This window comes from Strix uralensis, chromosome 33, assembly GCF_047716275.1.
Source record: "Strix uralensis isolate ZFMK-TIS-50842 chromosome 33, bStrUra1, whole genome shotgun sequence".
In the NCBI taxonomy this organism is placed as follows: domain Eukaryota; kingdom Metazoa; phylum Chordata; class Aves; order Strigiformes; family Strigidae; genus Strix; species Strix uralensis.
The window spans coordinates 3206007-3221376 of record NC_134004.1 but is presented as its reverse complement, the minus strand read 5'-3'; the positions used below and the strand labels follow the sequence as shown (position 1 = coordinate 3221376).

At 66.9% G+C, this 15370-nt stretch overlaps 2 protein-coding genes across 2 annotated transcripts; both read right to left on the bottom strand.

Moving 5' to 3' along the window:
- Nucleotides 1–8547: 8547 nt before the first annotated feature.
- Nucleotides 8548–13374, bottom strand: SLC39A5 (solute carrier family 39 member 5). Its single transcript, XM_074853779.1, has 10 exons — nucleotides 13137–13374; nucleotides 11692–12343; nucleotides 11368–11542; nucleotides 10784–10953; nucleotides 10567–10704; nucleotides 10427–10487; nucleotides 10155–10346; nucleotides 9542–9622; nucleotides 9265–9455; nucleotides 8548–9179 (listed from the first exon to the last, which is right to left on the bottom strand). The coding sequence occupies exons 2-10, from the start codon at nucleotides 12298–12300 to the stop codon at nucleotides 9030–9032; spliced, it is 1767 nt and encodes a 588-aa protein (XP_074709880.1). The 5' UTR covers nucleotides 12301–12343; nucleotides 13137–13374; the 3' UTR covers nucleotides 8548–9029.
- A 5-nt stretch (nucleotides 13375–13379) lies between these two features.
- On the bottom strand, nucleotides 13380–15249 carry NABP2 (nucleic acid binding protein 2). The gene is made up of 7 exons (XM_074854034.1): nucleotides 15198–15249; nucleotides 14773–14870; nucleotides 14553–14691; nucleotides 14402–14473; nucleotides 14216–14297; nucleotides 14029–14095; nucleotides 13380–13912 (listed from the first exon to the last, which is right to left on the bottom strand). Exons 2-7 carry the CDS (start codon nucleotides 14849–14851, stop codon nucleotides 13740–13742), a joined length of 612 nt encoding a protein of 203 aa, XP_074710135.1. The 5' UTR covers nucleotides 14852–14870; nucleotides 15198–15249; the 3' UTR covers nucleotides 13380–13739.
- Between the last annotated feature and the right edge of the window lie 121 nt (nucleotides 15250–15370).

The window sequence follows — 15370 nt, the reverse complement described above, 5'->3', positions numbered from 1 at the left end:
GCGCCGGGGTGGGGGTGAGCTCCCGGCCAAGTGCCACTGAAACTGCTCCTCTCGCAATTGCTTCTGTTCTCACGCTCGTCCTTTGAGTCCAATACAAACACTTGAACCAAGATCTACTGTACCTGGGACACTAAAATACCCTTTTGGCAGCTGTCATTTATATGCAAAAACGGGTGCTGCTGCCCGACCGCGCCGGCGGGCCGCGGATGCGCTGCTGGAGCCTCCCTCCCCACTCCAGGCACTTTAGGGATTCTGTTGGTTGGTTGGTTGGTTTTTTCCTCCTTGGCAAAACGTCGGATCCTAAGAAACAATCCTTCTTTGAGTTTTCGTTCTCTGTTTTGCGTGGCCGTTTCCATGCGAGAGTCAGTGTTGCTTTTTTTTTTAAAAAAGAAAAAAGTTATTTATAAAGAAACGAGCATTTACCTTAAAAAAAAAAAGACAAAAACCATAAAAAAATTCTGAAAGTTTTAGCCTTTAATAAGGAAAAAAATGCACTTCAAAGTCCTTATTCACAACCCTACGTAAGTCTGCGTTTATTTTTCTAATGCAGCATCTTGGCAGGTTTATTAGCGTGCGTGTATGTGGGATCATTGTTTTTTGTTTGGGGTTTTCTTTTTTTTAATTTTAGAAATCATATTTATAATACAGGTTTGAAGCATTCGAGAACGTTGCACTGTTTTTTTTCCGTTGTTTTTCTCCTTTTTTTTTTTCCCTTCCGAATTACTGTAACATGTGCAAAACCAACACCTTTCTCCATGTCACGAGTCTGTTCAAAGCCAAAGACTGGGATGCAGAGAACGCGAACGGGCTGACAGGGCAGCCAGCACTCGGGAACCTTCTCCTCCCCCGGCCCCTTCCCTCCGCGGCCTTGCCGGAGGTGGGGAGCGTGGGGCGGGGGCCGAGGCCACCCCGGGGGTGCCCCGGTGGGACCCCCCGTGCCGGGAGCGGGGCCGGACGGATCCCGAGTCCCCGGTGCCGCTCGCCCCCTCTTTGCCGGGCGCCGCGGCTCTTCTGCCCAGCGTTTCAGAGAGAAAAAGCATTTCTGTAACCAAAATAAGGTCTTACGTCTTTTTTCTTCGTTTTGTTTTTTTATTTTTAAATAATTTCTAAACGAAGGTGGCTGCTGTCAGGGCGGTGTTTGTCGGGTTCCGGCCGTGGTGTGGAGCGTGGGGGAGGCTCCCGGCGGGCGAGGGTGCTGCTGGCAGCCCGCGGGGAGGGTCCCCTCGCACTGTTTCTTTCTTTTACCAAAGCCAAACTCTTAGAACCAAATATGAAGTTTCAGTCTTGGCCTTTGGGTGATAAGCACATTTTCTTCACGTTTCACATAGGAGTTTTCCCCGGCGGGGAGCGGGGCCGGGGACCTCCCGTCGCGGGCGGAGCTCGTCTCCCCGTCCCGTTGCCGACCCGCGCTTGGGGCAGTGAAGCACTCGAGAAACTTGCCCTGGGCGAGCCCCGGCCCCCGGGCGCTTCCCGCGGGCTCCTCTGGCTGCTCCGGAGGGATCTTCCCCCCCTGGGGCCGCGCCCCCCCTGCCCCGCTCTCGGCAGCACCTTGCCGGGCCGCCGCGTCCCCCCTTTGGTGCCGGCGTAGGATCGTGTCCCCGGCCGATGGCGTCCCCCCCCTCCCCGCTCCCCCCAACTCTCTAGCTTGAAAGAAAGTGTTAACCTTTCTGCACCGAATACCTCAGTTCGGAACCAGAATAAACTCACGAAACTTGAATAAAAAGATCCTTTTTGAAGATCCTTTTCAGTATTCTACAGAGGAGAACTGGAAAAAGAGACTTGTTTACATTGCTGTCGAGTCCGCACTTGCCTCTTGCAGCTCTTTCCCTTTCTGGGAGGAATTTAGGCATCACTTTATCTCTTCTTCTTGCTGCCGGCCCTCACCCTCCCTGCGGGGCAGGAAAATGGGTCCAAAGTCCTGAGCCGTCGTCTTCAAGGGCTAAAGTACTTTTTCAGCTCACGGAGGGGCCGAGCCGCCGCCTTGGCTCCCGCCTGGTTCGGGCAGCGGCTCCCAGGGACGGGGGTGGGTTCGGCGCGGGGCCGCGGCGGCTCCGTCCTCCCGGAGTCGGACGGGGGGGGCTGGGAGGCCGCGGCAGGGCCGGGCCGTGCCCCTCGTGCCCCCCGTGCCCCTCGGTGCCGTGAGGCTTTAGCGTCGCTGACGGGGGCCGGGACTCCGGCACCATTTCACTTGACCTGTAGCCAGGGCGAGAGCGTTCCTCAGAGCACACGGAGAATGCTGCTTTTCCCTCACCCCCCCTTAGTTTTTGGAGTATTATTGTGGTTTTTGGTTTCTTTGTTTAGAGAAGAAAACTGATCTCTTTTGGCCTTGATTCCGTGCTACGACGCGTTTCCTTCTGCTCAACACGACGACTAAACTCTGACGAGACAATCAATGTGATCTCTGTAAGGGCTTCTCCATCTCTCCTCCGCAGCACCGCGCTGTCTGCATGTGTGCGCTTCGCTCTTAGCCAGGATCTTTTTCTCCCCTCCCCTTGTGTCTTATTAAAAATAATAATGATAATAATAATGATGGAGGGAAACGAGGTTTCAGCAGCGCATCCACGGTCTGGGAGCACACGGGAGGAGCACGGGGTGGGGGGGGAAGGGGGACGTGCGGCCAGTTTCCTTGCAGGTACCAGTCTTGTTCTCCTTTAACGCTGTATTGTATACATTTGACAGCACAGCTTGACAATTTAAGTAATAATCAAAGTGTTTGGTAATAATGCATTATTTTGCTAAACGAGATTTGTGATGGTTTCCCTAGTGCATTGTAAAGAGGGATGGAGGGAAACTTCCGCTGCCCCGCCCGCTCCCGCCCCGGCCCCTCGTGGGGCGGCGGCCGGGGGCTCCCCCAAATCTTCTTTCCCCCCTTTATGCCAAAGTTGGACCATTCCCGCTTCGCCCCCCGCCGGCGCCCGGCCTCCCCCCGCTGCAGCGCTCGCCAAGCAGCGACTGTTTCGGCTTCCCCCTCCACGCTGCTTCAATCTCTCGGTTTTAGGCACCGGATCACCCGCCCCCTCCGCTGCCCCAACCTCCGAAAAAAGGAAGTTTCTCTCCGCCCCCTTGGTCCAAAGCACTTGCTTCAAGTAATAAGCACTTTTGTTAAAGCATGAGTCTGGATTCCCTTTAGCATCCCACGGGATAGAGAGCAGCAAGAGCGGAAGGGATAAGAGTGTCTTTGGGTTTATTTTTTCATTTTTAATTTAAAAAAAAAAAAAAAAAAGTTTGTTTCTAGGGAATGAATGAACAAAGGGAAGTTGTGTTTTGCGAGAGAGGGAAAAAAAAAAAAAAAAAAAAACAGCACAAATACATTTCAACTCAAAAGGTGTATTTGCACTGCCATTGCTAGAGCGGGGCCGGCGCCCCGCGGCCCCCTGAGCCATAGAAACTGCTGACAAACACTGAATGTATCGGCCCCGCGCCCGGGCCGGGCTCGCTTCTCCAGGGCACGTCAAGGAAAGTCAGAAATAACCTAACGAGGAGGAGAATCTGGTTGGTGTTTCTTTGTCGTTGCTGTTCCCGAGCTGCAGGCAATTTGAAACTGTTTTTTTCTGTAGGAAGATGTTTCCCCCCCCCCGCCCCCTCTGCCCCGTCCCTGCCCCAAGAGCGAGATGCAGAGGAGTCGTCCCGGCCCCCTCGACCGCGGCCCAGGGCTGGAATCTGGCAGATAGAAAAGTAGCACTAAAAACAAAGCAAAAACTCCAAAAAACCCGAAAGGAACAAGCATTTTTTCTGTTGGTTTGTGTCGCACGGAGGGTGGTGGTGGTTCCCCAGCGCGGGGCGAGGCGTGAGCGAGAAACCGGAACGGAGAACAAACCGCAAAGACCCAAGAAACAACCTTTTTCTTTGATTTTATTCTGTTGTGGGGTGGGGCGGGGGGACAGGCCCCGGGAGCTGCCCCCGCTCCCTCCCGGCTCCGCCCCGCGGGTCCCCGCGTCCCCCCCCTGCCACTGGGACCACGAAGGGGGGGGACCTCGGGGTCCCCCCCGCCGGGGTCGGGGTCGGCCCGTGCAGACTGTCAGCCCACGCTCACCTTTGCCTTCAGTCAGAAACCAAAGGAAAAACCAGCCCCTTCCCTTCCGGGTACTGGCACGGACACGCGGGTTCTTTGGTTTGGGGGTTTGTGTTTCGTTTTTTTTTTTTTTTCCTTTTTTTCCTCCTTTTCTTTGTTTCTTTGTTTTTCTCCAAGGACGCGAGGAGCTGTTCAAACCTCTTCTCCTGGCCGAATTTTTGTGGGCTCAGCAGTGCTGGGTGCGTTCGAAAGGAGAAAAAAAACCCGACAAAGCCGAGACTCGGCCGAAGCGTCGGCGGGAGCTTCGGCGCGGGGCGGCGGAGGGTAACGTACGCACGAGGCGAGGGACCTGCCGGCAGCTCTCCGGGGGCGGCGGCGGCTCCGTGTCACGGCTCTTTAGTCAAACTAAAACCCCCCGAGGGGCGGCGCGAGGCCGGGCCGGGGCCAGACCCCGAGGGGCGGCGTGGGGCAGGGGGACGCGTCTCTGAGGACTCGAAGGCATCTGTAGCAAGCTCTGTGTCTTTACAATATCCTGTGTGTAAATGCTGCACCTCTGTATATTATGCACATAAACATTTCTTTGAATAAGATAGGACAGACCTCATCACCAGTCAGGTATCAACGACTCTTCCTCTTCTGTGTCTCGGTGTTCTGGCGTGCGTGTGCGTGCAAGCGGTTCGCGTGCGGGTCCGTGTGTCCGGGCGTTGTCTGAGCTCCCCGTGCAGGGAGAAGGAGGGAAAAAAAAAAAAAAAAAAAAAAAAAAAAGAGGAAAATAGCCTTACTCGACCCAGTCGTATCGATATTGTTCGTCAACTTGAAAACAATAAAGTAAATGCATGGAAACCTCTGGTGGAGCCGCGGTGCGTCGCCGTGGGTGTGATGTTTCGGAGAGCCGGGGCCGAGCGTCTCACGCCGCCGCGGTTGCTGCTCGCGCGCCTCGTCCTTCCCCCTGTCCTTTCTTTTTCTTTTTTTTTTTTTCCTGAGGCCGTAGGGAGGGAATTCCTCCCAGCTTGACCAAAACTGCCGTTTCTTTGGTGCTCTGCACTTCGTTTCCAGGGGTCGCCGCCAGTCCTGGGAGCACCCGGGGTGCCGCGGGTCCCCGCCGCTGCTCTGCCGCCGGCTGCCCGGCGCCGGGAGGGGGGGGCCCTTCCCGGGACGTGGATGGAGGCGCCGGTCGGGTTGGTCCCAGTCAGATAAAACGCGGTGGCTGCTCCCACGGGGAGGAGGGGCCGGAGGCACGAGGGGTCCCGGCGCCCCCAAGGGCCCCCGGCGGGTGGGGGGCATTGGGGTGCCTCGGTGCCGGCAGCATTTTCCGTTCCTGAATTTTGCACTATGTGAAACGTGGCCAGTTGAGGAGGGGGGACGCGGAGGGGGGAGCGCTGCTCCCTCCTGCCTGTGAGAGACCTGGGGGGGTTGACCAAAAGGAAAACCAGAGATGACGGGGGTCGGCCGTGGGTGAGAGGATCCCGACGCGCCGGGAGCTGCGGCGCAGGGAGCTCAGCAGGGCCTAAACAAACCCGGGGCCTGTCCCGAGCACTGATGAGAACGTTTTTCCTACTTGAAGGTGTTGACCAGAGCAGCTGCTTCCTTTGACGTCCCGTTCCATGCGCTGGAGGGGGCTGGGGGCCGCCGGGGGGGGACAGGGGCTGCAGCTGCGGGGGGAGCGGCGCTCGGAGACGGCCCTTGTGCTTCTGCGCCCCAAAGAGCTCTCGCGTCCCCCGTCACACATCCCTTGTCACATCCCTTTGCCCTTACTGGTGTCTGGCTGCGGGGACGAGAGCTGGGGGGGGGCAGAGGGAAGCTGAGAGTAAAACCTACGGCCCAGCGGCTTTTGCAAGAGGATTGAGCCTGAATTTCCACCCTCCAGCAGGTCCTTGCCCAGGTCGTGTCCCTGCCCGGCCCCCAGCCCGTGGCCCCCGCAGCCGGTGGGCGCCGCGTCCTCACGCGACCTGCTCCAGCCCTCGTGTTCGGCAGCGCAGGCTCGACAGTTGCACTGGAATAGTTACGTGCCAGTTCCTCCACCTCCTCCTCCTCCTCCAACAGATCTGAATTCCTCTCAGCCCCCGGTTTTTCCCGTCAGCCTGTGTTCCCTCTCCTGCGCGTCCCAACCCCGCCGAGGCTCCTGTCCCCGGCGGCGGAGCAGGGGACGGGCAGGGAGCTGCCGGCCGCGCGGCGGAGGGGACGGCCCGGCCGGGCTTTGCGATGCTTCCCTGTCCGGGAAATCTTGCTAAAGGCCGGAGGCGTCGGGCTGGATTCTGTCACGCGTTGGGATTTAGCGCGAGCTCGGAGCAGCGAGCTGCGGGCGGCGTTCGGGCAGGGCTGGCTGGGACGGAACCGCGTGTGTTTGCCGGGAGGATCCGGTGCTGCCGGTCAGGGACCTCCTGGCTCCCCGCCGGGGTCGGGAGTGGGGATGTGGGGCGTGCGGGTCCGTGGGCGCACACGTGGTCGGTCTCAGCAGGCGCTCTCTTAGCTTTAAAGATTTCCAAGTCATCTAAGAGCCCTTTCAAAGTCCTTTTGAAGTCCTTTGGTAGGTTCTTCACTTCCCTTTTCCTCCCTGGTGCGCGCGGAAGGGAGTTCACAGAGATTTGCTTCACTTCTCACCTGTCCCGTGTCAGGGAAGCGCAGGTTGGTACCGAGGTTGGTACCGAGGTTGGTACCGGGTTGGGCCCCTCCCCGCTGCAGCTGGGTCCTGGCTGGGCTGGGTTTGGCGTTTCTTAACATCCCTCTCGGGCCGTATTTCGGTGCCCTCCTGCTCCGCGGAGGCCGTCCCAGCGGGCAGCGGTGGCTCCTCTGCCCGGCCCAGGCGTCTCCCAGTCCGGCCGCAGATGTGCCAAACGCGGGGAGTGGGCGCTCGGCAGAGCCGCTCTCGGCATCCCCAGGTCCCCCGCGGGGCTGAAGCCCCCCCTCGCTCCCCGTGGGGCTGCGGCAGCTGCAGGGACATTGACCCGCCTGCGGCGTGACCGTCCCCCGGCTGCCCCGGGGCTGGCCGGACCCTGGAGCCGTGGGCACTGCCAGGGCCGGGCCCCCCCAGTCCCTGACGCTGGTTTTTGGCCGTTTCAGACCTTTGCCGGGAGCAGAGCGCGACGTTGCCGGGACCCGGCTCCCCGAGCCCCTGCGCTTCACGGATGCTCCGGTGCGAGACCAGCCCGGGGTCGGGGTGTCCCGGGCACCCCGATGCCCCGGGCCGGGTCGGCCGCCTGCGCCTGGGCGGGAGCTTTCTGTGCCGTGGGCAGAGCCAGTGCGGGACGGGAGAGTCTCTTTGGGCTGGTTCGTGGGGTGGTAACGAAGAGCCGCTTTAATTTGTGTCGTCTCTGCACTGTTCACACCTACCTCTGGCAACGGCCGCGCTGGGGCACAGACCTGGGGACGCGCTTTCCCGCCTCTCGGACCCGCAGCCTCCGCGCCGGACCGGGACGGCGGCGCATAGCGAGCGCGGGCAGGAGCGGCCAGGCTCTGCCTGCACCTGCCTGCGCCGGGCGAGCGCCCTCGCCCAGCACGGGGGGGTCAAGGGGGGGGGAGCGGCCCCGAGCGACCCCCTCGCACGCCGGCCCCGTGCGCTCGGCCTCTGCCCGCGCCTCCGCGTGTAGCAGCTGCTTCGCCGCCTCTGAAGGTTTTTTTTTTTTACTTTAACTCCCCGGCTTCGTCCCCCCCCAGCACAGTGAAATGTGGGACCTGCTGAGCAGAAACCAGCGCGCGGCCGGGCCTCCGTCAGGGCCGTCGTTCTGGCGCGGACGCCGGCGGGCTGGGGCAGGGAGGGAGAGGAGAGCGCGAGGGGCGAGCGCCATCGGCCCCGTCCCCCCACCCCGGTGCCATGTCGGCGGTTCAGGCGTCGCCCTCCCCTCTGTAGGTGCTTCTTCCTTCAACCACTGGTTCAAAGCACAAGCGTGTGGCTGGGTGGGGGGGCTCCGCTCTGGGGAGGGGACGTGAGCCCCTCGCCAACCCCCTGCACGCCTGGCCCGAGGAGACCCGCCGCAAGTAGGGCAGAGTTCTGATGTGCAATTTAAAAAAAATAGAAAAAAAAAAAAAAAAAAAAAGGTGTGAAATCCCCCCGGGGCCGTCACAGAGGCCTCGAGGCGCCGGGTGCCTTGGTGGGCGAACTGAGCCACGTCCCCCCCGCCCCGAGCTTGCTGGTTCCTCGCCCTTCTCCCGCGAGAGGCGCCCCAGAGAGCCCCGAAATCGGCCCCGACCAGCGAAGCACCTGCTGGGGGCAGAGGGGAGCGAGCAAAATCCCTTCGTGGGGCGCGAGGGAAAGGCGAAGCCCTTCACCCCCCGCGCGGGTCCAGGGAGCGAATGTGAGGCGAGAGGTAGGAGAAGGAAATCAGCCCAGCGAGCCCCCCGCCCCCCCGCCCCTCCGCCGTCCTGCAGCCTCCTCCTGCCCCCCCCGAGCCTGGTGAGCGGTTACTTCTGTCGCGGATGTTCCATATATGTATTTTCAGAAATCCTGCATCACCTTCGGGGAGGGGGGGGGAAAGGAACTAAAAAGAAATTACAAAAATAAAAAGGTAAAACATAAAAAAAAAAAAGAAAAAAGCATTCAGACTTGATCTATTTTATACAATGTAAGCTGCGACCGAGTCCTGTTATTCATATTGTGGCTTTGAATCAATTATGTTTATTAAAATGCTATTGCTTCTACGTCCTGGCGTCCTTTCTCCGCTAAAAGCTGCTCCGGGGGGGGGCGGGAAGGGGAAACGCGTCCGACCTCACCTGGAGCGGGGTGGGCGAGCACCCCTCTGCCCTCCCACCCCAGGGAGCGCTGGGTGCCCCGGGAGGGGACACGGGGCGGCGAGGGGGCCCCACGTCCCCCCCCCCAGAGGGATGGATGGCGGCGGGGGGCTGCGTGGGGCTGAGTCACGGAGACTCCGGGGACGGCGGCGGCTGCTGGGGGTCACAGAGGGGAGAAAGCCCCAGGCCTGGGGGCACGTTGGGGGCTCCCACCGCCCTTCCAGCTCGGCCGCCGCCGGCTCTGGCCGCAGCTCCCGCGGGGGTCGGCAGCGGGGCCGAGCCCCGGGGCCGCTCAGGGCTGCAGCCAGGTGCGGACGTGTCCCTCGGCCAGGGCGATGCCCACCATGATGCCGCCGCCCAGCAGGAACCCCACGTTCTGCAGGAGGAAGCGGCCCCAGGTGCCCTCGCCGGGGCCCTCGGCCCCCCGCAGCGCCTCGGGGAGCTGGGGCAGAGCGGGGGGGGCTCAGCGGGGCCGGTGTGAGCCCCAGCCCCACGGCCAACCCCCCACACCCCGGCCGCCCCCTTACCATGTCGGCCAGGGCCACGTAGAGGAAGATGCCGGCGGTGGCGGTGAGGATCCAGGGGGTCAGGGGGGTCGCGCTCTGCCCCACGGCTGCCCCCGCCGCCGCGCCCAGGCAGGAGAGCAGAGCCGAGAGCAGGTTGAGGAGCAGGATGGTGCGGGGGGCTGTCCCCGCCCGCAGCAGCACCGCCAGGTCGCCTGCGGCAAGGGGAGGGTGGGTGGGTGTTTGGGGGGGGCTGCGGGGGTGTCTGGGGGGGGCCCGGGGCGGGGTGGGGGGCACCTACCCAGCTCGTGGGGCAGCTCGTGGCAGAGCACGGCCAGCGCCGTGCTGAGGCCGCTGGAGAGGCTGTGGGAGAAGGCGGCACCTGCGGGAAGAGGGAAGAGTGCCCCCATGCGCCGTGTACCCCCATCCCTCTGCACCCCCATCCCTCTGCACCCCCCCGGCCCTCTGCACCCCCATCCCTCTGCAACCCCATCCCTCTGCACCCCCATCCCTCTGCACCCCCCATCCCTCTGCACCCCCATCCCTCTGCACCCCCCATCCCTCTGCACCCCCATCCCTCTGCACCCCCCCGGCCCTCTGCACCCCCCATCCCTCTGCACCCCCATCCCTCTGCACCCCCCATCCCTCTGCACCCCCATCCCTCTGCACCCCCCCAGCCCTCTGCACCCCCATCCCTCTGCACCCCCCTGGCCCTCTGCACCCCCCATCCCTCTGCACCCCCCATCCCTCTGTACCCCCATCCCTCTGTACCCCCCTGGCCCTCTGCACCCCCCTGGCCCTCTGCACCCCCCATCCCTCTGCACCCCCCTGGCCCTCTGCACCCCCCATCCCTCTGCACCCCCCATCCCTCTGCACCCCCTGGCCCTCCCTCTCCCCCTCTCTGCGCCCCTCACCGATCGCCAGCCCGTCCGTCAGGTTGTGGATCCCGTCCCCCAGCACCACCATCCAGACAATGTCAGTGGCCCTCGGGCTGGGGGGCAGCGCGGGGCCGTGGGAGTGTCCGTGGGGGTGTCCGTGGGGGTGTCCGTGGGGGTGTCCAAGCTCCAGCTCTGGCTCCGGCGCTGTCAGGTGTCGCAGCTCGGCACCTGCGGTGACAGAGATGTGAGGTGGGGCCGGGGGTGCTGTGGGGTGCGAGGCAATGGGGGGGGGGGGGGGCGTGTCTTACCTCCTCTCAACGGTGCCAGGACCCCCGTGGCCACGTCAGGGGTCTCCCCGGGGGAGCGTCCCTGGGGAAGAGGGGGGCGTTGGGCGTGATGCTGGAGCTGGTGGCAGCCCCGTGCCCTCCCCGGCGCCCGCGGCTCTCACCGTGGCGTCGCGGCTCCGCCGCAGCACCCCCAGGAGCAGCTCCACCAGGAAGAGCAGGTAGATGCCCCCCAGCACCGCCAGCCCCTGCAGCACCGCGGCCCCCGGCTCCGCCGGCGTCTCCTGGTGCCTCCCCTGGGCCTGGACACGGGGGACGTGGTGGCTCAGGGGACCCCGAGGCCCCGGTCACCCCCCCCGGGTGCCACCTCCAGGTACCTACGTGGGGCCAGAGGTGGAGCAGCGCGTCCCCGCAGAGCGTCCCCACGGCCAGCGCCACCAGGAAGGCCAAGAGCGAGCGGAAGAAGCTGCGGCTCAGCAGCGGGACGAGGCCGACGGCCAGCGCGGAGGGGAGGCTGACGGAGGCGACGGCCAACAGCCCCCAGCCCAGCGCTGCGGGGGGGTCAGACGGGCACGGCCGGGCCCGGGGGGGCGCAGGGCCCAGGGAGGGGGGAGGCAGGGTCGGAGGGGTCCTGGGGGATGCAGGGGTGGGCACCCCGGGACCTGGGGAGGGGGCATGCGGGAGGGGGGCACTCGGTGCTGCGGGGATGGGGACGTGGGGACCACCCGGGGATGGCGATGGCAGGACAGGGGACCCCGAGTGACGGCGGGAACAGGGACGGGGCTGCAGGGACAGGGTCAGGGGAGCGGGGGCCATGGGAGAGTGGCCATGGGACCAGACACTGGGGGGGGGGGGCTGTAGGGACAGGGGACACAGGGAGCAGACGCCAGGGGACCCGCTGATGGGGGCCTGGGGACGGGGCTGCAGGGACCCTGGGGCTGGGGGGGGCCCTGGGTTGGGGTTACCTGGCCACAGGGCCCCCCCCGGGGGAGGCAGCGTCACCTCATCGCTGTGCTGGATGCAGACGCGGGTGTCGATCTGGTAGAGCAGCGCCGGGCAGAGGAGGGTGAACTGCTCCGGCGTCAGCTGGGACACGGACGCCAGCCCAAAATTCACCAGCAGCTGGGTGACGTTGAGGCACTGCGGGGGGGGCGGTGAGTGGTGCTGGGGGGGGGGGGGGGCTGGGGGTCCCGGGTCCCGCTGGGGGACAAGGAGCAGCCGGGGCTCCCAGCACGTGGCAGCGGGGCAGGATGGTGTGAACCCCCCCCCCGCCCCCCAGCCCTGCTCACATCGTCGTGGGGGTGGTCGGCGCTGGAGTGCTCCAAGCCCAGGACCCTCCCCAGCAGGCTCAGGCCGGGGGGCGGGGGGGCCCCACCGCGGCTCCCAGGGGTGACCCCGGCAGCGGGGGGGTCGGCGGGCGCCAGCTTCGTCCAGCTTTGTGTCTGGGGGGGCCGGGGGCTGGCGGGGGGGGCGGGAGCACCGTGAGCCCCCCGCATCGCCCCGCAGCGGGGGGGGGGTGGGGGGGGCAGCAGGTACCTGGGGGTTGGGGTGGGCGCGGTGGCGCTGGGGGCGGGGGGGTCCCCGCCGTGCTCCCGGAGCGGGTGGCGGTGCCGGTGCTTCTCCTCCTGCACCTCGAGCAGGTCGAGGTGGGCGACGTGGCCGTGGCCGAGCTCCTCGTGCTGGATCCGCACCACGCGCACGCGGCCCAGCCCCAGGCTGCCCAGCAGCCGCGCCAGCCCCTCCGAGGGCAACGTGCCGTTGGCCCCGTAGAGCCCGAAGAGCTGCTGCAGGTAGTAGCCGTGCTCCTGCGCCGCGTCCTCGGGCAGCGGCCCCGGCCCCCCCCCGGCCCCCAGAGCCACCAGCCCCAGGACGCCCAGGAGGAGCCCGCGGGGGCCCATGGGGCCGGATCGCGCGGGCGGCACAGGGGGGTCCCCGGCGGAGCTGGGGGGAAGAGGGGGGGGACGCCGGCGTGAGGGTGGTGGGAGCTGGGGGGGTCCCTGGCCCCCCCCCCCCCCCCCCCAGCCCTGGGTACGCACCCACCCGCCGTCCGTCCGTCCGGCTGGAAAGCAACAGGCGGCGTCAGGGTCACGGCCCGGGGCCACGTGTCCCCACACCGGGGCTCAGGGACACCCGCGGGGGGGGGGGGGGGGGGGGGGGGCAGCCCCAGGTGCTGTCCCTGGGCCCCCCCGTGGGGCCGGACCCCAGGTAGGCAATGGGGGGGGGGGGGGCGCGTGGGGACACTGCTGGGGGGACACTTGTCCTTGAGGGGAGGTTTTGCAACTGGGGCAGCTTTTGTGTTGGAGTTAATGTTTCACTGGGTGGGGAGATAACGGCGGCGGCCCCCCCCCCCCCCAGCAGGGCGCTCGCACCCCCACCCGCCTGCACCCCCCGGCGCTGCCGCGTCACCCCCCAGCTCCCACCCCAGGGGACCAGCCCCACGCAGCGACGGAAACACCGACCCGCGGGTGGAACGGCGGCCGCAGGGCCCGGCCCCCCCCCTCCTCCACGTGGGACTTGGCGACACGGCGCAGCTGCGAAAATCCCGGGACTCCGGGAGCTGGCGCCCCACCGACATCCCCACCACGGTGCCATGGGTGTTCCCACCTTCACCAGGGCTGACCCCCGTCCGTCAAGGGGGGGCTTGTGGTCCCCTCATCGCCTTGGTGGGGTGCAGTGGCCACATGGCCTGTGCCCCCCCGGCCCCCTCCCGTGCCCCCCCCGCCCCGGGGCTCACCTGGGCCAGCGCTGGGCCAACGGCGGGGCCAGGGGACGCGTCACTGCCCGGCCCCCGTCCCCGTGCGGTGGCCGCGCCGTCTGCTGCGCCCGAACCGGGGGGGCCAAGGGTCACCCAGACGCTGCTCCCAGCCAGCCCCGGCGCGGGAGGGGCCGTGCGGGGAGGGCCTTACAGGGCGGGGGGGGTCCGGGCCCCCCGTGGCGGGGCCAGGGCCGCGGGCAGGGAGCGGGCAGGGCGCAGGCAGGAGCTCAACCTTTTATTAACACCCCCCCAACAGGTCCTGCACGTCTGCCCCAGCGAGGGCGGGGGGTGGCTGAGTTTGGGGGGCAGTTGGGGGGGGGGGGTGCAGCCCCCCAGTCCCAGGGGCCGCCGGGCAGCGGGTGCAGGGCTCAGCTCCGGCCCCTCGACCCCAGCCGGCCCGAGATGGGGGGGCCCGGGCCCCCCTCACCCTCCCAGAGGCACATGAGTGGGGGGCAGCAGGGCCTGGCCGACCCCCTCCTCGCCCCAGGGGATGCTCAGGGGCGGGGGGGCCAGGGAACCCCCCCCAAACCGCAGCGGGGGCCGGAGGGGGGGTGGAGGGGGGGGGGGGGGGGCCGCGGCCCGTTATCTCTTGCTGCTCCGCCGCGTCTCCTTGCCGTTGCTGACGGGGCCGGTGGCGGGGCCGGGGTGGCCGGGCTGGCTGCGGGTGATGCGGCCGCTGGGGGGGTGCGGGGGGGCGCTGGGGGGGTGCGCGGGGCCCCCCGGGCTCAGCCCGTTCCCGTTCTGGCTGTCGGGGGCTGGAAGCAGAGCAGCGGGAGGAAGGTGAGGTGGGGGGGTGGGGGACACACCGCGGGGGGTCCCAGACGCCCAGGGCGGGGGGGGGGGGGGGGGGGGGGGGCGCTGCGTGACCTACCCGGGGATGCTGCGGGGGGGCCCTGCCCGCTCGGCGACGCGGCCGGACTCGCGCTCTCGTTCTGGGCCTGGGGGGGAGACGGAGACGCCCCGTGTGCCGCGGAGCCGGGGCAGCCGCGCTCGGGGGGGTCCCAGCCTGGCCCCCCCCTCCCCACCACCCCGCTGTGTCCCCCCCCCCCAGAACTCACCCCTTTGCTCTGGGACTGCTGCGCCACGTACTCGGGGTTGGGCTCGCTGAAGTTGGGCACCTCGGAGTAGACCATGCAGAACCTGCGGGCAGAGGGGGGCGGTGGGGACCCCCCCGCCGTGTCCCAGCCCCCCCCCCTGCTCCCAGCACCCCCCAGCTCGGGGGGACCCCCCAGCCCCGGCCTTACTCGCCGATCTTCTGCAGGTCGCCCCCGCGGCCCGTGTAGAGGGTCAGGCAGCCCTTGAAGACCGAGGCGTACCTGGAGGGGGAGGGACGGGGGGTGTCAGGCCGGGGGGAGCCCCGGGGGGACGGGGGATCCCGGGGTGCCCCCCCCGTACCCCTTGGTGAGGCGGATGATGTCCCCGGGCTGGATGAGGTTCCCCACATCGTCCCACACCGAGATGTTGATGCTGCCCGTCTTGTCGGCCACCTTGCACGTCCGCACCTCGTGCCCGTCCTTCGTCTTCGTCACCCGGCCTGGGGGGGGTCAGCGGGGCGGGGGGGGGGGTCAGGGGTCAGCGCGGCCCCCGGGTCCCCCCCCGCCGCCATCGCGCTCACCCGTCTCCAGGACGATGAAGATGAGGTTGAGGTTCTTCAGCCCCGGTTTAACGTCCTTCACCAGCGTCTCGGTGCTCATGGTGCCGGCGGGGGGGGCCCTGCAGACGCAGCCGTTCACCCCCGGCCCCGCGCGGAGACACCGGGGGCGGCGGGAGGGGGGGACCGGGGATGGGGGGGGGGGGGCTACGGGACACCGGGACGGCAGCCCCGGGGGGCGGCACCGCGGGGATGGGACCGCCGGGCTGAGCGAGCGCACCGGGGACGGGACGGCGGGGGCTGCGCCCCCGGGAACGGGGCTACCGGGGCTACCGGGAGCGTCCCCAGGGCCCGCTCGGCGCCCCGCGCTCCCGCCCCGGCACCAGGGGGCGCCCGCCCGCCCCTCCCGCCGCCGGCCGCCCCCCCCGCCCCTCGCTGCGCGCGCTGACCTGCCAGAGCGCCGCCGCCGCGGGCACTCCCGGAAGTCACCGACCGCCACCCCGGGGCAGCCAATCAGCGCGCGGGGGGCGGAGGACGGCCCGCGGCGCCGGCGAATGGCGGGGCGGGAGGGGCGGGGCTTATTGGTTACCTCCCGCTGAGCCCCGCCCCCAGCCCCGCCCCG